At 36.7% G+C, this 25,197-nt stretch overlaps 1 protein-coding gene across 6 annotated transcripts in view; it reads left to right on the top strand.

The window, feature by feature from the left end:
• LOC149067529 (uncharacterized) overlaps positions 1 to 25,197 on the top strand; it is a 224,141-nt gene that overhangs the window by 143,095 nt on the left and 55,849 nt on the right. For all 6 annotated transcript variants that reach the window (XR_016195345.1, XM_089252640.1, XM_089252641.1 and 3 more), the window contains 3 exons: positions 11,307 to 11,497; positions 20,070 to 20,286; positions 23,977 to 24,218. Coding sequence is in view for 5 of the 6 variants with exons in the window: in XM_089252640.1 (XP_089108766.1) it covers positions 11,307 to 11,497; positions 20,070 to 20,286; positions 23,977 to 24,218 (650 nt within the window). In the remaining variant the exon portion in view is untranslated. The remainder of the gene's footprint in view (positions 1 to 11,306; positions 11,498 to 20,069; positions 20,287 to 23,976; positions 24,219 to 25,197) is intronic.

Genomic DNA, 25,197 nt, shown 5'->3' with positions numbered 1-25,197 from the left:
TGTTGTTCCAATTTTTATTTATTCATTTGTCACGGTTTTTAAACGATGCTTACTTAAATTAGCAATATTTACCAAAGTCGTGAATACGCAGCGTATTCAAATTATAAATAAAATTGTGGTAATTATGACTGAAAACTATAAATATTCATCTCACATATTTGTCAGGTTTAACGTTTTGTCTGCAATTTTCTTTTAATTTTGATTACCGTTGAGATGGTTGTGTCTACTTTTGGCAATGTTCATGATGGCGATTGGCCATGTCCCGTATTTTACGGATTAATATTTAAAATCCCGGTCTACCGTATTTTCCTCAATGAAATATGGTCATCAAATCATTTAAATAGTTTTCCCTGTAATACATTTTTTTTTATTGTGATTTCTAGCAGCCCTTTATTTCCCACACTCTTCCACAATTTAATCAGTAATTGGCAAATACCATTTAAAGCAATAAAATTTCAATTTTTGGAAAACTTTAGTGATATACAGCATTTAGAGTCGCAATTTCCTGCATTCTCCGCGATAATGTATGGTGAACCTAAGTATGAAGATCTTATTTTAGTTGAACCCATATTGATGTTACTTATATCAATTACAACTGGTGAATAATTTTATCAAGTCTTCCTGCGAATCACCTATGACATCGTCGTGGACCACCTCTGGTCCGTTGACCATGGTTTCAGAAAAGCTGGTTTAACGTAAAATATTCTACATTTGTTCCAGGACTGTTCCATGGAGCGGTAGCCCAGGTCTACAATATACTCGCCTAAAGTACCAAAGGATGTTTTTATAGATGTCGCGAGGTCGATACCCGGTTCGTCCTTGTCAGAAACTTGACGCGGGGCAACAACATTTGCGGTGATATTACCACAGTAAAAGATTGCTACCGCAGGGAGTTCCACACCGAGGGGTTAGTGCACCAACCTCTCAGTGAGTGTGAAAAAGGCGCCATTCGAAATCACCAATAAGTTGAAGGTCCCTATCTAATTGCGCCCTTGCAGAAAATGTGAACAAAATGATCAAATGATAAAAACCAGGGCTGTTCCGGAAAATCGTGGAGTCAGCTCATTGAGCGGTCAGATGTACGTTTTCTCTTCAATTAGCGACACTCACTCACTTCTGTATGCCGTTTTCTGCGATGCGAAAGCTTCTCGAACATGCTGTAAAATCGGCGTGAAATTATTGCTGGCAAAAAGCTTTTCTAACTCATGCAGCAGCCGTGAAAGAGCTTCTCAAATACGTCCAGCCACTTTGAAAAAACTTCACAAAGACATGTTGCAGAAACAAAAAATATACAATAGCTTCTAACGCTCGCGCAGCCGCTGTGAAAAAAAAGCTGTACATTGAAAATCTCTGTCTTAGAGCAGCAACGCAAGTCTGTCTGACGTGTCGACATCGATTCCACCCCCCCAAATTTAGCATTCCTCCAGTGTTTGTTGTTTGATTCACAATCAAATATTTCGTGACATCCGTGCAAGTTGATGGGGAATTTGAGCAAACCACTCAAGGGCAACGCATAGCGCGTGGGCGTAGAAAATCCCATAGAGCTTCTCAAACACATGATGCAGAACCAATGGAAGACAGTCGCTGTGAAAAAACTCAGTCAATTACATCCCAGCCATTCTGCAAAAGTTTCGGAAAGACATGATGCAGAATCACAGTGCAAAACTCGCCAAACACTTGCAGTCACTGTACAAAAGCTTCTCAAACATATGATGCACAATTGATATAAGGCAATCTCTGTCATAAAGATTCTCAAACGCGTGCAATCACTAAGCAAAAGCTTCTCCAATACATCCAGTCTCTGTGTAAAAGCTTCTCGAACACACGATATAGAATCGATGCAATACATTCATTGTGAAAAAGTCAGTTAAACTTATGTAGCTGCTGTGCAAGAGCTTTTCAAAGACATCCCGCCACTGAACAAAAGCTTCTTAAATACATGCTTCATAATCAATGCGCAAAAACTTCTCAAACATACACCGTCCCTGTGCAAAAGTTCCCAAACACACACCGTCCCTGTGCAAAAGTTCCCAAACACACACCGTCACCGTGAAAAAGTTCCCAAACACACACAGTCACCGTGCAAATGTTCTCAAACACAGGCCACAGAATCACGGTAAAATTAGCTGTAAGGTAGTTGGAAGTGCTACATGTAGCCAAGCGTTATCCCGGAGGAAAAGCATTCTTCATGAAGCACCTCAGTTTACTTTTTCCCTATTAAAACTCTTCATGCAGTATTCGTCAGTGGGAATCATTTTGTTCAAATATAAATACCAAGGCAAATTGTCCAACGAGGTGGCTGAAACATATGGATGCCAAATATAACAAAAAACGGCAACCCAATGTAAAAGCATATATAATGAAAAAATAGATAACAATAATAGTAATATTATATAATACACTGGTGAAATAAATTAAGAGAATTTGCATATTTTATAGAATTTCATGAAACATAACATAACATAATTTATTTGTCCCCAGTCAATTTCAATAATACTATACAAATTAGAGTTTACAATTAAATTACATATTTCACAATATTTGACAGAAAATGCAATGAGAAAAATGTTTGAATGGACACGGTAGAAAATAGTTAATTCATAATATGGTGAAGAACGCTGGGACAGGGAAGAGAGCAATAGCTAAAAGCTAGTAAAATGCTCTCGACCCTATGACATCTTTGGTCTTGCGATACACGTAAATCTTCTTATTTCTTTTGACCTGAAAGAAAGATAAAAAGAACGAAGTATATATCAGCCAAATAGGTGCAAATATATTTATTTATTAAATTAAAAAATGAATTATGGCAACCCAAAGCTGATATAAGAGAATTTCATTCTACGCGGTTTTTTTTTTCACTTTAATTCAATGGCAAATTTTTAATAATACAGAGAAAAAGCTAGACAAAAATAACAATTAAAATAAATAGCATCTACACTTGATGTTAACGATCCATATAACCAAATCGAATTATTGTTTCACTTAAATTTACCTGTCGGAATTATTTATTATTTGATATAGAAAATTTGATATCAGGATAAATTAATTTTTCATTGCGTAATATTTGTTTAAATTTCATTTATTGTCTTCCCATTCATTAATTTGTTAATGTGACATTGCTATTGCGGTACTTTGCTAACCACAGAACTGAACTGAATGTAAAACCACTGCTTCTAGACAAAAATGCAAATCTTGTACGTCAAATACGTAAGCGTACACGTGTTTGTAGGCGGAGCCAGTAGAGAAACAGGCTTTATAAGCGCGCGTAAGTTAAGACGCATTTCGTTCGCTAGCACACCTCGGCGAATTTCTCGGTGTTATTTTGCAGCAATCGGTTAATTTCAAATTGTAACAGTAAAAATAAGTAACCACCAACGTTTAGATGATGGAATGAGGTGGCGAATTGTGGGGAGGCTAGAAGCAGGCCAATCTCAAGTCCAGATTTGTAGAGAGTTCAATTTAACGCCCAGCGTCGTGTGTAACTTATGGAAACAGTTCCAGGATACCGGATCCATCGAGAGAAAGCCTGGGCAAGGTCGTCCAAGAGCCACGACGGCCAGAGAAGCTCGCCATTTGTCGATTATAGCGAGGCGTAACAGGAGTACTACAGCTTCTCAGCTCTCTCGTGACTTGTATGCAGCCACAGGAACCCGTGTATCAAGGGTGACTGTTTCCAAAAGACTTCATGAGAGAGGGTTGTTTGAAAGAAGACCTTCTGTTTGCGTCCCGCTCACTTCTAGGGACAGGAGAATCTGTTTATCATGGTGCAGAGAGCATAGAAATTGGAGTATGGATCAATGGGCGACCGTTCTCTTCACTGATGAGTCCCGGTTCAGCCTAAACACCGATTCTCGCCGTACGTTCATATGGAGAGAACCAGGGACCAGCTACCTACCCTCCAATGTCCGCGAAATCAGCCATTATGGCGGAGGAGGTTTAATGTCTGGGCAGGCATCATGCTGGATGGCCGCACACCTCTCCATGTCTTTGAAAGAGGCACTGTGACTGGTGTGAGGTACAGGGATGAGGTCTTGGAGCCCTATGTTCGCCTTTTCAGGGGTGCAGTTGGCATTGAGTTCATTTTAATGGACGATAACGTGAGGCCACATAGAGCTCTTCTGCTCGACGATTTTCTAGAGAGTGAGGATATTCGCCGGATGGATTGGCCAGCCAGATCTCAAGACCTTAACCCTATAGAGCATGTCTGGGACGCTTTGGGGAGGGCAATTGCAACTCGCAACCCCCCTCCGGGAACCATCCAGGGAATGAAAACAGCGTTGCTGAACGAGTGGGACCAATTGCCACAGGAAATGATAAACTGCCTTATTTCAAGTATGAAATCACGCTGCGAGACCTGTATATCTGTAAGAGGGGACCATACCCCCATTAACCCATTTTTTTGTTTATTCTGCAACCGCTGTTTCATACCTTCCGACTCCAACGAGTGTTACGCATGATCATACGTGTGTATTACAATTATTGAATGATTATTTGTTTTGTATTGTATCAATGTATGTACATATCAATTTTCATTAAAATCGGTACAGTAGTTCTAGAGATAATCGACCAAATCTGCAAATTCTCTTAATTGCTTACACCAGTGTACGTAACATTGTCCGTTAAAAAGATTATGGTTCTCTTATGTAAGTATAGATAACTTCTCGATTTATCCCAACATGTTTATCGCATTTCTTCTTAAACGTGTCAATTGTGTTTGAATTCACGACCCCAGGGGTAAGTTGTTCCATTTATTCGCAACCCTATTTGAGAAAATTTCCCAACGACACCACAACCTGGAGTTGTCCCTTACTAAACGATACTACTTCACCACACGCCATCTCCGGCTATATGGCTATGCTGCAATTTACTGTCGTTAACGACTTGGATTGGAAATGAAGGCGCCATCCATCGGTGGTCGACACAAGCTCGCTGGAGAGAATATATTGTTATCATATTCTTTCCCTGATTCGAACCCGGGACCTGATGGCTACCTTCACGGTGGTAGACGACTATCTTAGCAACACGATACTCGGGCCCTCCATTATTAAACGATACTGGTTTTCCTCTTGTCGAAGCAGTCGATTGACGGTGGATAAATAATTCATGGTCCATCCTATCTGTCCCGTTGAAAACTTATATCATATCCTCTCACGATAACTGCGTTCTGCCAATGTTAGCATATTCAGGATATCAAGTCTCTCTTCATGGCTCAAGACTGGTGTGCCACCAAGAGCACGTGTAGCTCTTTCCTGCACCCAACCCTCTCAACCATGTCCTTTTGTAGGTACGGTCTCCAAAATCTCACGGCATACTCGAGGCCAAGATGAGCCAAGCCAAGGAAAAACGACTTTAGGAAAACGCGAAAACAAGAACCCATAATTTTTTCCATTCATTAAAGAAATACCTGTCGATATTGAATTGGTCCAATGTTGTAATAAACACTGTAATGAATAATTTTTCTACTATAGTGAGCAAAAAATTGTAAAACGTCTTGAAAATGAAAATAACGTTTTAAAATATACAAACTTTAAGAAAAGACCACGGAGTTGCACAAAGTTTCAATTTTGATATTGATAGTCATGAAATTCGGATTTTTTCTGGCTTTCACAACCAAATAGTAAAAAAAACAGGATAATAGTCTCTGTGTAGACAAAAATCTTTGCATCAACCATTGCATGAAACATAATTCCACAAAATTAGCAATTCTCATATTCGTTGGGAAATCTAATTAACAGGAAAAAAAAACGGAGCGAAAAATTTTGAATTTTTCTAATAAATATTCTTCATGAATATAAATTACATATATTACATCTTATTTGATTAGAAATGCCTTTATCTTCTTTTGTTTTTTACATGATAATAGAACTTGAGAATGCTTCGTCTATATTTTCATCACAAACTAAAGAGACGCCTACATAAATCTCATTATTTTAATAATTATATATTATATAATACAATTCTTTTATAATAATGCAAATTGTACAATCATTTAAAATTTTTATTAGCAGTGATTTCTCTTTTTTTGGAAACGTAAGTTATCATCTAGATAAGTAACTTTCTCGGTAATTTTAATGGAAGTATTCATTTATATTCATTAATTTATGTCTGGTCTATTTTTTTTACATTACGCTCAACTTTTCAAATTGCCATCCCGATTTATAAGACGTATTCACGGCAAAAGAAAATATGCAGTATGCAAAATATACTGTGAAAGTCCGATGTAACGAGTAGGGACTATAACGAGAATCTCGCTATAACGAGTGATTTTCAAGTAATTGTCAAGTAGCTAATGTTAAAGATACAAAAAATATTCGGTTATGCGTTTCACAGACCCCGGTGCCACAAATGTGTGTGTGTAGGTAGCTTTTTCTCACTGTGGAATTTTTTTACCTCTAGTAGTTAAGCCCTGACTTAAAGGATTGTGTAAGTTTTTAATTAGAAATTCGAGTAAGATGCCATTAAGAATATTTCATATTTTCATAAAGGGTGGTTGATGACGTAAACATTATCAAAAACCCCCTTCCCCCTTGTCATCAAAAGTCAGCAAATCGGAAACCCCCTCCCCCCCCCATCGATGCAGACGTAATACTTGAATGACCCCTTTAAGCAGCAGTTTTCTACAATTCTATAATCTGACAGATTATAACGACAATTTCCCTCGTGATTATAACTGCCGTCATAACGGACTATAACTGTATATTTAGTCCGTTATATACAGTATTTATGAGGAAACATTTTTCTCCCTAATATATCTGAAGTTGTGATTTCTTTTGTTATATCCCAAAGGTTTTTTAAGTTGACTGCCTACCTGCAAATGGCGGATAACGATAAATCGTTTTTATGTGTTCATTGGAAAAAGTGCAGTTATTCAACAATCCAAAACTGTTTCATTTTCATTCCGATCATATCTAGAAGCAAACTTATTGCTAAATAAGTGAAACGAATTCACTGCTCTTAATCCGAAAAATGAAATCTTTGAATGCGTTTTCTGACGATTTGTGTTTTTTTCACTTCACGAAAAACTTGATTTCTAAAGCGTTTTTCAAAATAACTGTATCTGGCTGTGCAATGAACTAAAAACTAGCGATATTTTGAAACTTTTTGATTTACAATTTGATTTTGGATTGAGAAGTATTTATACTCGACAGATCAGAATTACAAATTTTCAAAAATATGCATTAAAAACAGCTTGCACGCGTGATAAAATTGCATGAAATCAATATAATTTGAAAAAATCAAATATTTTTTAATAACTTACAATTTTTTAAAAATACAAATTTTACAAATTTTTTTTAAATAATTTACAAATTTTTTTTAAATAGTTTACAAATTTTTTTAATATTATTTACATCAAGTATTTACATCAAGAAAAAAAAGTGTTTTTTTCACATACACAATCATATCTCATAAAGTTTTCGTAGTATTCCAAAATTTTTAGTTCATTGCGCAGAACAATTCTACTGATATAATCTGTATGAAGAACTTGTTATTACAAGCAGTATTTTAGTAAAATAAGCTAATTTTAATTTTGCATATAAAATTGGCAATACATTTCTCTGCCAAAATATTTATGAAACAAAATTATTTTATTTTATTAGTTTTACATCATATCCAAACCAAAACCACATTCGTTTTCCCTAAAATGACCTTTTTTGGGGAAAAAAGTACCCCGAAGGCAGGCAGTCGCCTTAAGACTATGTTTCGCTCTCAAAACTAACTCATCACGAATTGTTCGAGTTATTTTTCCGTAAAAGTTGTTCCCTTTTCCTGTTTTCCGGGTCACTTTTTTTGTTTTATTATTGTTATTTTATTTGTTGTAGTTTTTTGTTTTACTGATTTTGCAGCAGCATCCGATGGCTGTTGATAAAATTTTCTCGAGGGAATTTCCTCTCTTTCGGAGAGACATGATTCATGTCCCAACTCCGCGTTTCGTCGCTAAACATCACGTCTTTCAATTCTTTGTAAGTAGATACTGGGCTCTATTTTTTTCTTATTCTTCTGTGTCATTCGCAATTTTACTGAAACCATTCTACTTGAAGAGAGAAAGATAAGATAAAACGGGGGAAAAAAACACAAGAGAGATGTTTTAGGGAAATAAGAAGCTCTTTTTCGGTTCTCTTTATTTAATCGAAAAGTTTAATTTGATCTGTTTTTTCATCTTTCAACATAAACTATACTCGACAGAACGTAGAATTGCATTTATTTATTCATCTTTAATGGAAATGGAATTTTTCAATTAGCAGTAAAACAACAACAAAAAATGTCTATTTTCTTCCTTTTGAAAATATTTTCGTATCCGGTTTAATTATTTTGGATTTTTCTTTTTAGTCGGTTTTTAGCGTCCATTTATCTAATAGTTATGGGTTTTGAACATATTTGAAGTATTTGTGTATTTAATATTAATATATTTACCCTTTAAAGGGCTATTTTTCTCTAAGTGATGGTGTATCAAAATATTTTTGGGATTGAGATTGATTTAAGAAAACAAATTCATTTAGTTCATAGATAAAACGAATTTAAAAAAAAAATCAATTAATTATTTTTTAGATTATTTCAATTTATTATTTTTTAGATTATTTTAATTTATTATTTTTTAGATTATTTTAATTTATTATTTTTTAGATTATTTTAATTTATTATTTTTTAGATTATTTCAATTTATTATTTTTTAGATTATTTTAATTTATTATTTTTTAGATTATTTCAATTAATTATTTTTTTAGATTATTTAGATAAATTAATTTTTTTGCTGTTTCTGAAATTATTCATGGATGGCAGCTTTAATGAGAAATGGGGAAATGGCTTATTACGGACATTTAAAAATTGATGAATTTGGTTGGAAGTGTACTTCCCTCGGCCGCAGAAAGGATTAAGATAATGATTTTAAGATTAATATACCGAGTTGTTTTAACATTATTATATAAGACAATATACACTGCTGGCCACCCAAATTGCAACACCAAGAAAGACAAGAGATATCGCAACAATATTTATTTTGTAGATAACATGTTGACCAAGCATCAAATGATTAAATTTATAGACTTCTGTGAAGTGTGGTTCCTGCCAAAATCAGTAGCCAGAGTAGCCGCCATTGTTGGAGATCACCGCTGCCACACGCCTCGGCATTGATTCAAAGAGACTTTGGATGTGTTGTTGGGGTACAGCAGACCAAGCAGCTTCCACGCGTTGCCAAAGTTGATCTGGTGTGGCAGCTGGGGATGTAATCTGGGTCAATCGTTGAGCAACCATGGACCACATGTTTTCTATCGGCGAAAGATCCGGCGAGCGAGCTGGCCAGGGAAGCAATTCAATCTGGCGATTGACGAAGAACCTTTGGACAATGCGTGCCACGTGTGGTCGCGCATTATCCTGTTGAAATATGGCTGTGGGCAAGCCCTGAAGGTAAGGAAGGACAACTGGCTCCAACACCTCGGAGATGTAGCGCTGGCTTTTTAAAGTACCGGCAATGCGTACTAGAAGAGTGCGAGAGTGATATCCAATACCGCCCCATACCATAATACCCGGTGCAGGACCAGTGTGGCGGTGCATAACGCAGCTGTTCAGCATCCTCTCTCCACGGTGTCTCCAGACTCGAATCCGACCATCGTGGTGTTGCAGACAGAAGCGTGACTCGTCAGTAAAGACAATTTCATTCCATTGTGCCGTCCACATCCTTCTTTCATCGCACCATTGGCGGCGGAGACGTCTGTGGTTCTGCGTCAAGGGTAGACGAAGCAATGGACGTCTTGCGCACAGACCACTCTGCTGTAAACGGCGTCGAATGGTACGCGCAGACACTGGATGATGCGGTACAGACTGAATGTGCTGTGCTATGGTTCGTGATGTGGCTGAGCGATCCGTCACTGCCATACGCACAATACGCCTGTCATCACGTGAAGTGGTGCACTGAGGTGGATGCGATCGAACACGTCGGTCCGTCGTACCCTCCTGCATCCAACGATCACATATCCGCATTACAGTTGTTTGGTTTCGTCCAACACGACTACCGATTTCCCTGAAAGATAATCCACAATCTCGGTAGGCCACTATCCTTCCTCTGTCGAACTCGGATACTTGATCAAAAGATGATCGCTGTTTTCTACGAGGCGTAATTGATCGTTTTTTGAAAAAACCACAAGAAAAACACAATTGCCGTACTTCAAATCGTCGAAATCTCCAAGCCTTAAATAGCGCTTTGAAGTGGCGCCACAGGCGCGCATGATGTGCGTCTGCGCTGAAATTCTAATCATTTGCATATCTCACCTCCGCTAATGCATGTTGTAAATTTCATATTATTTGCATGCTTCCTTCAGGGTGTTGCATTTACGGTGGCCAGCAGTGTATTAAGATAATAACTTAAGTTTAATTTTATGTGGGGTTTTTTTTTCACCTCTCAACTTAAATATATAATCGACGAAACATAAAATTGCATTTATTTATTAATCCTTAATGGAAATGGAATTTCAATTAGAGCAATAACACAACAACAAAAAATGTATAATCTTGCTTTGAAAATATTTTCATATCCGATGAATTATTTGATTTTTTTTCGGTTTTTATCGTCCCTTCATCCATTAGTTACGTGTTTTAAGCACTTTTAAAGTATTTACGTATTTGAGATTAATATTTTCGTGAAGAAAAGGTTAAATATTTTTAAAAAAATTCTTTATTAGTGTCACTTATTTAATAGCAATTGATAGAGATTTGATTAAACCTATTAATTGTTTATTTTCTCTCAATAATCTATTTAATTTTGTCTGGAATTATTTGAACAATTTTTGTTACAGTTGTTCTGAGATTGAATGAGGATTTTTATTGACTGTCATAATAGTTGAATAGGCTTATAATTATCATATGACTACTAATCAACCGTGCATACATCTCGTAAACGGTTCTCTGTGTGTGTGTTTTCATACGAATTAGTATATGATAGGCTATGAATATGTGTTCTTAGGGTATTAACGTCAGATTTATGCTTGTTTTAGTTTTATGCTGGGATGCCATCTGGCTTCCATATTTTGACAAATGACTGAATTGAAGCAGATAAACTTGTTTTTTCACTGAAAATTGAAAAAAAAAAGATCAAATTCAAGACTAACAATTTTTTACAAGAAAATTAACCACCGTACTTGAATCAACATACTTGAATCTTGAACGCTGAACTTCGGTACATACCATTGCTTCGTTTTTGTGGCATTGAATGTAGAATTTTCATTTGTCACGTGTGGGGGATTCATTATCACAGGATACTGGCGACCACATAGTCTCATAATAGTCTTATTTTGTCATATTTTCTTCCATTTCAGACGGATACAGAATCAGTGAGTGATCCGGAAAGTAGCAAAACCGGTAAGATTCGACGTCGATTGCCACCAGTTCCGTTGGACCAAGAACCGACGTCCGTGCCGAGACGATCGAAAGACAGGGCGAGGACACTGTCCATGGGGGCGACTCCTCTCAGCTCAGAAAGATCCTGGGACAAGCGTGGACCACACAGGTAATTCATTGATCACACCTCTCGCCCTTGACAATACCAGCTTTAGTAGAGCATCTAATAAAGCTGGCGTTGACCTAGATTGGTGGTGTAACCATATAAGGATTGTTCACAGAGAACAAAGGACTAGGTCAATGAATGACCAAAAGAGTGATCTAGAGAGTTTGTAATCATGTGAATGACCTAAAAAGCAAAGAACCAGACCAGTGACTGACGAAAACAGTGTGTAAGAATGTGAATGACCAAAACAATAACATAGAGAGCGGGGGACCACGTCGTTGAGCGATCAAAAGAATGGCCCAGAGAAAGTGTGAGCGTGGAAACGACCAAATAAAATAGCTTAGAGAGTGAGGGACCGGGTCAGTGAGCGACGGAAAGAGTGGCAAAAAAAAATACCAAAAGAATTTGCAACCACGTGGTTGACCAAAAAAGTAACTTAGAGCAGGGGTTTTCAACGTAGGTTTCTCGCGAGCTCCTTGATGGTTATATGACTGCTCTGTGGAACCCTTGATGATAATGAGGCTGTTACACAGAAAATTCAAATACATTTTTGAATATTTCTCCGAAAGAACAGTCCCTACTGCCGTCTCAGCAGCACCGTTGCTCCGGGGCAAAATAAAAGAGGGCTTAGTCACTACCTCTTAATCAGGGGGTGTACTAGGGATCGAATTTTGGGGGGGAGGAGTCAAAAATTGTCCTCCCGAGAAACTTTGAGTTACTACCCTTCAAAAGCATTAAAATTAAAACAGAAATTGGTTAAAATATCATAAAATAAATTGTCTTTCGATATTCAATTTTTTTCACCGTAATATTGAACTTTTTTCCATCGGCTTGGGGGGGGGGGAATGGACCCCTCCGCGTACGTCTCTGCTTTTAATATACATATTTATTATCATAAATCACCGTGCCAAATCTTATCGTGGAACCCCTATTCAACTGAGTTCCCCTCATGGTCCCCACAAGTGGGGGGGGGATGGCAGGGCTCCAGCCCGAGATGATTCCCATGATTTTTATTTCATACTTTAAATCCATAAAAGGGGGATCTGTGCTGTCGATGAATATCTCCTAAGTATGAAATCAAGCATCTATCATGAATGGTTTAAGTGAGCACCATGACCCCAAAAAGGGTAGGACTAACAGGGCACTAGCACGAAGGCCCGGGACAAATCTCATTATTATTATTATTTTACACTATAATCTCAATACAGAGGAAGCCCCAACAAAATCTTAGTGTGTGGGGGGGGGCATGATGAGCACCGAGTGCTCGCAAGTAAAGAAAATTTTTAATTCCTGCATGAGATGTGCCATCTAACTTTGTTTTCAGGGGTCATGTTTTTTATTTCACCTGCACTCACCTGTTTCTCTGAGCACAGAATTTCGATATCTGTGCAGATTGACGAAATAACGTGTTACTTTGTAGAATATAGAGAATGTGGTTTTCTGTTCGGCAAAAACCTTTAGATTCAATTCTCAGTCATTCTCCAGACTGTAAACGTTCATATTTTGTAATTTTATTCACTATGAAAAAAATTGTGCCTTTCTGAGTCCGTTTTCTCCATAACTAACAAACGGGTAAAAATAAAAATTTTTATCAGCCGAAAAGTATGGCTTCTAGAAAATAACTACACTGTACAGTATATACTGTACCATGTTGAGAAACATCATTAAACTGGAACCACTTCTGCCACCTATCAAATAAAAGCCGTTATGGCTCTTATTTGATAGGTTTTATTTTACTAAAACTACTTATTTATTTTACTAAATATTTTAATCAATATTATTACTCATAAAATATTTAGTAAAATAATTATTTTTTTATTCAGCACATTAATCGAAAACCGGTCACCAATTCGAACCATAACAGTTATGGCTTTTATTTGATAGGTGGCAGAAGTAGTTCCAGTTTAATGATGTTTCTCAACATGGTATCACAGTACACGGTACATGGTATCACATTTTTTTCTAGAAGCCATGCTTTTTGGCTGATAAAATTTTAATTTTTACCCGTTTGTTAGTTATGGACAAAACGGACTGTGAAAAATGTATATAAGAAACTATATATAGTGTAAATAATTAGACCAACTGCAAAATATCAAATTGTGTAAATAATATATATTTAATCAAATAATCATAATTAACTGCATTTAATAACATATAATCATAATTAACTGCATTTAATAACATATAATCATAATTAACTGCATTTAATAACATATAATCATAATTAACTGCATTTAATAACATATAATCATAATTAACTGCATTTAATAACATATAATCACATTTATTAATATGATATATAGTTGACGCGCTAAATATAAAAATGAGAGTAAGTAATATATGCATTATGATGAATGATTAATGTTAAAAGAATAACATTAATTATAAATTAATGATGTCCTAACAGGCTAATGAAGTGACATGCTGTCACTGCCCTGTTGAGTGACACTTTCTGCTTTTTATTTCCCCTCCAGCCTACTTAAGCTTTCATTTCCCCCTAGATTAATAACCCAATATGGCTAATATTAAACTCTAAGTAGTTTAAAAATAAAACATATACAACCATGGCGAAAATCACACTACTAGTCAAGGATGGCTAAGAAATGACTCAGGGGTATGCACTGTTTGTCAATTTCACAATTTCAGTCAGAACCCACAGGCCACTATGTCATATTTAGGATTTAGGATTATAATTGTGGTTTCCTGTAATTTAAAAAGCGTTTAAACAAAAATAAATTGATTCCGGTTTATATGCAGGAAGCTAAGAACTGAGCTCTCGTCTTGGTTTCTCTACTCAAGTAGAGATATTGATCAGGTGAAATGGTTGATTAAAAACAATCATCGGTGATTTTTCTTAGATTATATATAACCCTTTATACATAAAATATATTCTCACTACTGCAAGACAATATCAGTATACTGACTTACATTGTCAAAAGTTTTCAGGGGTAAAAACATCCTTTCACCACATCAGATTACATACTTTCAAAAATAAATCGCGAAGATTGCAAATATATTCGCATTATCCACAATATTAAACAATTCAATTTCACTAAAGTGACCCATTTTGCCACAAATTGCAAAAATTACCAATAAAGCTAAGAACGAAAGCCATAATTGGTGATACAGGGTTCCAATGGGTAATGATAACCCATCAAACCCCCTTCATCAAGACATTGCCAATTCCTGTTGCAGTAGTGCGCTTTGCACAACGGCATTTAATATACTAATATGATGGGTGAATACATAAGTTCAATTGATTAACCAATGGTGTTTTTGTTTTTTTTAAAGAACAAAATGCATGATCACACTGTGAACCAGTGTGTAATTTAATATACATACAAAGTCATTATTGCAGTGTTAAATGCGATTATGTGAGGAAATATGATTAAATAAATGTATGTACACCTATACATCGACGCACAGGAAAAACCAGAATCATCACATCTGTTTAAGTAAAGCCAAGTCACATGGAACAGATTTTTTTTTGGGGGGGCAAAAGGAGTCTTATCAGGAGCCAATGGTGAGGAACTCACAATAATAATTTTGATAATATATATAAGCACTGCATCATCACAATGTCAGTAATTCATAGACCCGGCAGGGCAGGTCTAGGCATATGCTGAAACCATTCCGAGTAATGTGATAATAATACTTACTTAGCAAGTTTGATAATTTATTTTACTTTATACAAACTTTAAATGTTAAAAAATCTTGTTAAAATTCATATTCAATCAATGTTATTATTTTTAAAGTATTTATTGATAATTATATTATATAATTTTTCAAATGCAATACACCAATTGAAAACCAGTTATATCAATTCGATTGATTAACAGATACCATTTTTATCTAATAAGTGGCAGGAGCAAATAGCATCATAGAAAATAGAACAAAAAGCACCATTTTTTTATTTTGAATAAAATTACAAAATATGGACGTTTAGAGTCTGAGAATCAATGTTGTCCGAAAAAAATAATTTTAAAGGAGTACCTTCACTCCTCTCAAAACTTTTAAGGAATAATTTTGTGGAAAGAGGGTTTTTTTTCCTTCTGAAAAACAGAAATTTCTCTATTCAAAAAAATTACCGAAGACTTGAAGTATTTTCACTCAACAAAATTTGGAGAAGTAAAATTGAATTTTGATGCTTGAATCACACACGCATCAAGATGCGTATTGGTGAACGCTGCTGAGGATGCTTCCGCGTGTATACAGAGGTTACGCGCAGAAAAAATTCCCCACATTGTACACTATATAATGTAGCACGATATTTTTTTTCATTCCACACAGATATCCAAATTCTGTGTGCAGAGAAACGACAGGTCTTTGCAGGTGACATTAGAGAGAAAGTGTCCAAGTCACTATCTGGAAATATAAAGATCCTTGGGGGGGGGGGCCTTGGGGGGGCTGAAACTTTTTATTCAACTCAACAGCATTTCTTAAGCGGGCTGATTTTAGTATTTTTTGTATTTCATATATAGATGGCAGCGGGAGTTCCAATGCTCAATGACACTATTTATTACATGTTCACGTACTCAATATGCGCGATGAAGCGTTGACGCGTAAGATTACCAGGAATTCTTAAACTTTGAATTGAGGATGCTTGTGCACGCGTCTTTGGCTATGTTCCTTACATATGTTTATAAGAGATGGAGCCACTACACCAACAATGAACTAAAATTGCTTTCCAATCAAAACAGAACCCCACCTGCCATACTTTTTTTAACGGAGGTTGTTTATTAATTATCAAGCACTGAATACTGTTTCGCTCACGAGCACCGGGTCGATAAGATACTCGCCTAAAGTACCAAAGGATGTTCAGAGGCATCGCGAGTTCGATACCCGGTTCGTCCATGTCAGAAACTTTTCTGACGGAGGGTATGACAGAAACGGCGACCTGACCACAGAAAAAGACTGCTACCCGCAGGGAGTCCCACACCTACGGGGTAGCGTACCACCAACCTCTCAGTGAGTATAAAAAAGGCTGCTACTCGGAATCGGCAATAAATTGTAGTTGACGGTCTAATCAGCCCTCGTGTGCAGAAAATGACCGTGGTGTGACAAAAATGATCAAAGTTTCACTAATTTTGTTTGTTTCTGAAATGAAGAAGAAATATAATGTTGCTCGATTGGTGCTGGATTCGTTTCTTTCTTGGACGATTTTAGCTTTACACCTTATATGAAGTGTTTTTCTATTTGAGTTTTATGTTCTTTTATGTTTTTGGTTTTGAATCTTACCAGTGTAAGTGCAATCTTGCCTACTGGATAATGTGATAAATAAATATTATTTAACAAACCACCCCCAAGGCCGTCTTAACGCATGTGTTCGCCCGGAGGACCTTCTCTGGTGCATAGTACTCACGATAATGGGATCCGGTGCTGTGATGAATAGCAGGTGCCGTTTGGGCAAATGCCTCATTTTTCCACGCCGAGGTTCGAGCGATTGACAAGACTCACATAATTCCAGGGCCCCTTGGATGAGGGCTTCATCGGCCCCCGCCCGGAGGCGAATTTATATTTTTGTCACCTGTGGGCTACATAAATTTTGCCGTTCTTCACCCATTCTTGCCCAGTTTTCTTGACTACACATTCCTCCAAATCAGCCGCCCTGGACATTATTAGCCCGTTTAGTTTCCCCCCACACCATAAATATTCCTCCGTGTTTAAGTCGTTCTTTCGGTTGTTCACATGCTGTCACACCCTCTAGATCACTGTTTTTGTCTCTCGCTCACCTTTGTCATTCTTTTGGTTGCTCACATGCTTGCACACACTCTCTATGTCTAGTCATTCAAGTCGTCTGAACTTTTTTTTAAACGACACTATCTCGTTAATATTCAAAACAAAGAGCAGCTTTGCGAGTATCAGTATTAAGAAAATTTCTTTCTTCGAATTAAGCTCTCCGGGTTCCGGGATTTTTAAGGGTTCCGTGGTGTTTGATCATCAGGAACCCCAGAAAAGCTGTCATGGAACCTCAGGGTTCCACAGAACACCAGTTAAAAACCCGCGACTTAGAAATAGGGGTAGGCACTAAGAGCGGGATATAGTCCATGGCGGAAAATATAAAGAATCAGAGCAGGGGGTGGAAAAATCATGAATCTACCTCTGTCCCACAGGCTAAGAACCTCTGGTATAGAGCAATGGTGTGATTATCGAAAGAAATTGAAACATTCAGTCCCGGTCGGCTTTACCCCATATGAAGGCCCTAAGCGTGCAAATGATTTAGGCGTCCCTTTACCGCATGGCATTAGGCCTCATAGTAATTTAAACTGTTTAAAATTTTCGAGCGTAGGTATGCAAAGTGATAAGCATGTAAATTTTTTAGGGGGGGGGAGCAATGATGAAAAGTGATAAGCAGGTACTTTTTTATGGGGTTCAGAAAAACCCTTTTTCCGTGGGCCAATGATGTTGTGGGTCGTTAAGTGCCGTAGAAGCCTTATGAAAATCTGGTTAAAATTTTGGAGAGAAAGTGAGTGCACAAATTGGTAGGCAGGTATTTATAGCTAGGTGAGGGGTAGGACCTCAGAAAAATTTGATTTGCCCGGGAGCATATAATGTTGCTGAGACGGCTCTGGGCTTAATTTATGGAAATTTCGATTCAAAAACTAAGTATCAACGAGAGTACTTATTTGCAGTTAACCTAGTTTCTCTGCTTTTGCGTCACCTTCAGTAATGCAACTAGAAACAAAAATTTACTTTGTTGTTTCGGGGGTGGGGTCTGTATCTATTTTAACACCCCGTTCCCCGTAATTTTTAAAGAAAATAGAGTAAACTCAGCGCCCTTCCTGGTCCAGCGCTAGGAGCACCCCATCCCCCACCCTCCTTTGGTTGTGAAGCCCTGATCAACCTTCAACCTTTTGATAAAGATCTTCAACTGTGCAATCAAGTGCTCTAAGTGATCAGCCACCTCGTTGGGCATTTTGCCTGTCGTTGTATTTGCATTTGTATTTATTTCTATAAATTTTTTTGGGTTTTTCCACCGAGTGGTGATGCTGAGGGAAAAAATGTGCATTAAAAAATATACACTTTGATCATTTTTCGTGGTGCCCCTTTTCTCCTGAGCTGAGCTAAATGAAGTGTAATTTGCTGATTCTGCAGCACAAATTCTTATGGCCCCTTTTCTGCCGATGCCGTAAGCACAGTGCTTATTTTGCTTAATGGTTAATTCGGCTCAAACTTCAGCTGTCCAATGGGGAATTACATCTACTTCCATGACCAGGAGATGTCTCATTCCATTCATCCAAGGTATCATGGATGGCAGCAGCATCTGTCGACAAGATTTTGTACTAACAATAAAATAGCGGGGCTAAATAAATTTCCATGTCCTGTATTCCATGTATCTATTGCCAGAATAACTTCATTTCACTTATTCACTAGGTACATAAATTTCGCAAAAAAAAATCCAAATTTCCCATAAGAAAGGTAAGTTTTCGAATTGGAAATTTTCAAGTTAAGAATTTTGCATTCATTTGCGGGGAAAAAAAGTTTTGATCAAAATTTTGGGTTCACAACATTCATGCTCAAAAATATTTCTCAAATGAAAAAACTTTTTAGAAAAAGTACCGTAGAGATATATTTCTCAAATCAGTTATTTTTGCATCCATCCGCAAATATATTACTCGAATCAAAAGTTTTGTAATCATTCACAAAAAAAAAAAAAAAAATTCCAAGTGAAAAATTTGGTATATTCGCAAAAAAAAATTTTTTTAATCAAAAATTTAACACTCTGAAAAAAAATCCAAAACCAAAGATTTCAAGCATTCATCCGCATTTTTCAAATCAAAAATTTTGTATTGCTTTGCAAAAACAATTTCAAATCAAAAATCTTGCATCCATCCACAAAAATACAGTATTTTTCAAATGAAAAATTTTGCATTCATTTGCGAAAAACGAACCATTTTTAATAGCTTAATTACGGAGCTAAATATTAAAGTGCTATTCTGTTTTAGAATGGAGAAGTGCTCAACAAAATTACTAGTACCTATTTCGCTCCAAAAAATGTATATTTCGCGAAAAAATGATAAAAATAAACTTTTTATAATCATTAGAAACGACAAATTTCGCATTTATCCACATCTATTTTGTAAGTATGAAAATTACATATCCTTACTATTACTACTATTACTATCGTGATCCTGATATTGCTTTTAAAACGCTGTTAGTTCATTTCAGGACACCTTGTACACGTCGTACTTAAATCTTTTTTATTCCAGTTCAAATCATCGGTTTCGGAATAAATGTGACATTTGTGGATGAGAATTTTATTTCTTTAACGGAATTTTCTTTTTAAAAGTTGAGTTCTCATTTCCGATACATATGTCGTACGCGTGTGTGAGCATGTTGCCATTTTCTGTCGGAGAAAGAAAGTAATTATGGAATAGAGAGAAAAAGAAGAAAAAAATTCTCACAATATATATGAAACTAGGGAAGAGAAAGGAATGAAAAATTTGTTTCTTGCTGGTTCAGCGGAATTATCCGACAATCAATCAATCACGCAGTATGATCGATCCTTCTCTGGTCGCGGTGGAATCTCTTTCTATTATTACTGTTATTGTTATTATTATGTATTTCTTTGCAGAACCACGTCCCTGGACGGCGGGATATCGCTGACAACTGCCCTGACCACGATGACCACCTCAGCGGCCTTCGATTATCGTTCCCTGTTGTCCACTACGTCATCAGCTGACAGTTACTTGCAGTACCTGACCTCTACGACTGGGGTCGTGCCTTCATCAGTAGCAACAACTTCCTCCATCCTGTCGGCCATTTCGTCATACGGAATCAGTGGAACTCCGGTAATTACTAACGCCTTTGAGAAAAAAAAGAAAATACAGTCGAACTCGGTTATAACGACATCGAAGACACCCCGAGATTTCGTCGTTATAACTGAGGTGTCGTCAGTGCCGCAACTAGATGTGCTTGGTCATCCGCGGCGCGCATGCATTTTGGCACCCTTTCGCAATATTGAAGGAGAGGTTGGAGGATGAAATTTGAGCCCTCCCCCCTAATCCCGGAGCACCAGATCAGTCTGCCCCCCCCCTTTTTCGAGGCCCTGGGTGTCGTTAAAACCGAGGTTAATAATTTCAAGACCTTTTTTTGTGTAAATATTCATTCAGATGTAATCAAAGGTGTATGAAGGTGTTTTTCAATGCGATTAGGGTGACAACATTTTACCGATTAAAATGCGGTAAATCGGAACCATAAACACGGACCATCGCTAATTTTTGCCAGAAATATTGCAAATTCTCAGTTTCTCAGTGGAGTTACCATGTTACTTACAAATAACTAAAGCCAAAAATATCATTTTTTTTATCCGAGAAATAAATTTCTCAATAATTTACAAAATAATTGATTATTTTGATAATTTGTTTACACTTATAAAAATAATCAGATACACTGAAAAATTGGATTTTCGTTCTGCTTTAATGAGCCAGAACAAATAAATAATATTAAAATAAACTACAGTACCTAACTATTGCAATGTACGTGTTATTTAATAGTGTCATTAGATTTTATTTATCATGTTTTGAATGTAGGGACCAGCAGAAGGGTATGGGAGAGTCTAATTGCATGAGGTATTTTAAAATTTTGACCGGTCATACAATTTTTAAGTACCTGTATAAGTTCGCTTCATTCAAAGCATACATATTCCCAATCTTTAACGATGATATTTTCGGAATGACGAAAAGCGATGATTTCTTTTCGGCTTATTTTAAAACTTTTGTGTTTGTTTGTCCAGGATTGTCCGGAACCTCAGTGTTCCGAACAATCCTGGAACACTGTGAGTGAGCTATAATATTTGATCTATGAGGCATGTTCATCTATTTTCATTGAGACACTACAGAGGGTGATTGAAAATTTCATTCTTCGTTTGCGCTCAATCCGTGCTGCGAAAGGTGCCCATTTTTCATTATATTGCTGAGTTATTTCATTTTCCATTTTAAAATCAGGGAGTATTTTGGGCCACCCTGTAAATGCATAGCGATTTGCTGTACACATTTCTCTACGAGTTCGATAAGCATCTACGTAGTAACTACCGTTCAGGGTAAGAGAAAAGGAGTAATCTCTCACATGCGGAACATGAATCACCATAATAGAGCAAAACTGTTTCTGCAGAAAGGATGACTATTTTTCTTTTTCTGGCAGCATTAGCTTTTATTTCTTCAGGAAAGCGAAAGAGTGAATTTATGATAAACGTCTTTATGTGACCTCCGATGAAATCATTTTAAATGTATTTTTTCCTGATTTATTTTCCAGACGGAAAAATAAATGAAACAATTTCCATCGTCACGTAAAAGTGATTCATTCCAGAGAAATTTCTCCCCGAATGAAATGGGAATTTCCCATTGAGTTTCCTATCGAACTGGTCTGAAGCAATCAGGAATCTGAGAAATATGACACCGGAATATAATGTATAAAACATTATCGAAGTAGAAATCTTGTGTTTCGCTCTTCTATCACTTTTGAATTGATCTTTCATTTCGATTCCGTGACCTAAAGAATCGTGAAAAAACTTGGTATTGGAACTGGTTGATCTATTCCCCTAAGTTAAGTTCCCTTAAAAAGAGGTCTTGTTTTAATAAATATTCAAGAATAATATAAAAATGTTGAAAATGCATTTGAATACAAAAGGGACGGTTATATTGCGTTTTCAAGGTTGTCGGAAATCTATGAAATATTTCAAAAATTCATATACTTAATCACCAGTTTGGTGTTCGAAATTGTCAGTTTTTCCTGATTCAAATTTTATTATATTTAAGAACAAAAAAGTAGTTCGTAACTTCATTTATAGATGGCGATGTATCATAAAACATGCAAGCAGCTCAGAGTATTAGTCCATACAATTGCTGAAATTAAAATAAATCTCAATTACTTACGTGATTCATGTGTTCAAGCTTTCCGTGTTAAACGATTACAAATAGACCAATATTAAATACAAATGCACCATATCCGTGAAATTTCTAACTATTTTTCACACACGGATACATTTTTCTAACTATTTTTCAGATACAGTAGAGCAGGGCCGTAATTAGGATTTTTGTCGCCCGGGGCAACATGATTTTTCCAAACCCGCAACTTTAAAATTCGACAATTTTATTATGGATTTCTTTGTTTCCACCTAAAAATTGCCACCCCTAAACTTTTCCGCCCGGGCATTTGTTCCCTTTCCCTGCGCCCCTCTAGTTCTGGCCGGGCAATAGAGCCTCGATAATTCGAATCTCAAAACTTCGATGTTCCGGGAAATCCGAGGTGCTGGGGAAATTTCTAAAATGCCTTTTCTAAAATATCTTTGTTTTTTGCCAAGCATCAGTTTTATTTCATTTTGTCCCATTTTCCTGACGAATACGAGTAACTGAGAGTACGGAACCCCCAATAACAAATATATAGGGCAATAAAAATAATATCGTGCGCTTTCTAACTTTCTGCAGCTGAAGAACGAGTTTTATATTCCAATAAGACGAGGTTGGCCTGAGATCTCAGTCCCTCGCGTGCGATGCGTCAATTTATAAATGTTTCCTGGACTTGGGAATAATTAAAATAAATTTAAAAAATTCAAAAGGAGTGAGAATGTTGTCACCAATTAAAAATCTAAAATTATACAAACTGCTAATTACAATTTTCCACTCTGTTGTCGTCGGAAAAGAGATCATCGAGTCGCAATTCACCACGCTTATAAGATCATTGCCGATCGAAGGTACGGGACCGGACTTGGGCTAGCGCGGGCCTAAGCCTCTTAAAACCCGAGAACATGGCACAAATTTACTGATAAAAACCGGGGAAAAAATCATTTTTCAGAGGGCGTTATTGTGTCGAATCGTAAGGCAACGGATGAAATTACTTAATGGCACGAAAAAAGCCTGAGCCTTGTACAGTTTTTCTGAGTGTGTGTTCTTCAATCTTTTTTTCGTTGCAGACGCTGAAATCAAGTGAACGTTTTCGCGAATCGGTGTAAATGGGGGAAATAATCTGTGAACTGGTGAAAAAAGAAATTAGAAGAAAAATTTTTCCTAACCTTTCTAACATTTTTTCTTTTGCTCGGCTGAGAAATTAATAGTCTTTCTGGATATTGTGCCGGGATTAGCCTGGAAAAAAGTGTCGTTTCTCCCTATCGGGAATTCATTTCTTCGGACATTGTATTTCAATCGTGTTAAGCTAGGGCTCCTGCTGTCCTATATCGAAAAAACTAGATAAGTAGATAAGTCATTAAATATCAAAATCTGTTCCTACATAAGTAATCAAGTGGCGCATGCTAATTGGATAATACAAGGCCACGCTCCCTGGGGCATGCGCATAGGGCCTATTTAACTGGAAAAAAAACCCCATATTCTATATTCCACTTGACAACTTAACAACTAACTGAACCCGTGTAAACGGCCTTTAATGTCTGCATACATTTTAAAGTACTTGTGAAGACTTTATTTAGTTAACTTGACACCGTGCAAAAACGGTCTTTTATATCGAAAATGTATTTTTCTGAATTTCAGGTGACTAGCATGGTTGGACGTCGGGACTTGAGCGCCCCTCACAGCCTATCCTCATATTTACGTACAGGCACGGCTTCGTCATCGATCCCATCCAGTTACTTAATGGACTATCCGCTGACATCCACCGTTGATCCGTTGTCCACGGCCTTGGACTCGGCTCTGGGACAAACTCGACTTCCTTCCTACATGATGACGTTGAAGCATCAGCTGCGGGAGGAGCTTAGATCTGTTTCGGAAGACAGGTCAGAATCGCACATAATCCTGATTTATTTATTTTTTTAATATATGATGTTCCGCTAGACATCATACAAGGTGACCCATAAATTCGTAAATAATTCAGAAATTCATAAAAAAAATTGAAGGAATTGGTATATTTGAATGCGGTATGCAAAAAAGTTTATTCTCACAAAGAGGAAACTAGGTTCGAATTTCTGTCAATAGACAGCGCTACACTAAAGTCCTGCAGTAGTGATTATAGAGGCGCGAATGCGAGCCGATCTTCATGTTAAAAACAACGTTACAATTATTCATTCATTACACTTCACTCACTATGAGTTGAGAAAAAACTCATGGTTTAAAAATATTGATTGCAGATGGCAGCACTACACATAACAATCATTACACAGAAACAAACTTTCCGGAAGATTCACTATACGTACACACACATTCCAACCTGTACCAATTCGTTGAACGTTCCGCAGAGGAATATGGACGAGATGCATGTCTGGTTCAGTAGTAGTAGTAGTAGTAGTGGTGGTAATTAGAACGGAATTTTTTTCCAATTTTTTTTGTGTCTGAAACATTCGCAAAGCTTCAATCAACCATTCGTAGCTCAGGTAAAACAACTTACTAATAGCACAGGTCTACAAAAAAAATACTTTTTGAAAGCTTTTTAGTACTGATATAACTGATTTTTATATTATTTTCAATGATGATTTGTAAAATACATAAAATCCATATTTTTTCTGTCACGTGAGGTTTTTTCACAAAATGATTTCATATTTTGCGGGAAATAACTCAAATCTAAATATTTCAGAATTTTTACTTTATCCCCTCATAAATAACCTACATCACATTTATATACTAGCTCTGTCATTAGGATGATAGGCCCCAAAATCACCCAAAAATAAATGAATATCTTTAGCAATGATTTCACTATATTTATTCATAACGCACAGTTTCAATGCGAATTGTATGCTGCTTATATATTGCCATTGAAAT

The sequence above is a fragment of the Pholcus phalangioides genome, unplaced genomic scaffold (assembly GCF_987345545.1).
Source record: "Pholcus phalangioides strain wild (caught in Gottingen) unplaced genomic scaffold, Ppha-v1.0 ptg000030l_1, whole genome shotgun sequence".
In the NCBI taxonomy this organism is placed as follows: Eukaryota; Metazoa; Arthropoda; class Arachnida; order Araneae; family Pholcidae; genus Pholcus; species Pholcus phalangioides.
The sequence above is the reverse complement of the archived record's forward strand: the minus strand, read 5'-3'. Positions and strand labels throughout refer to the sequence as shown.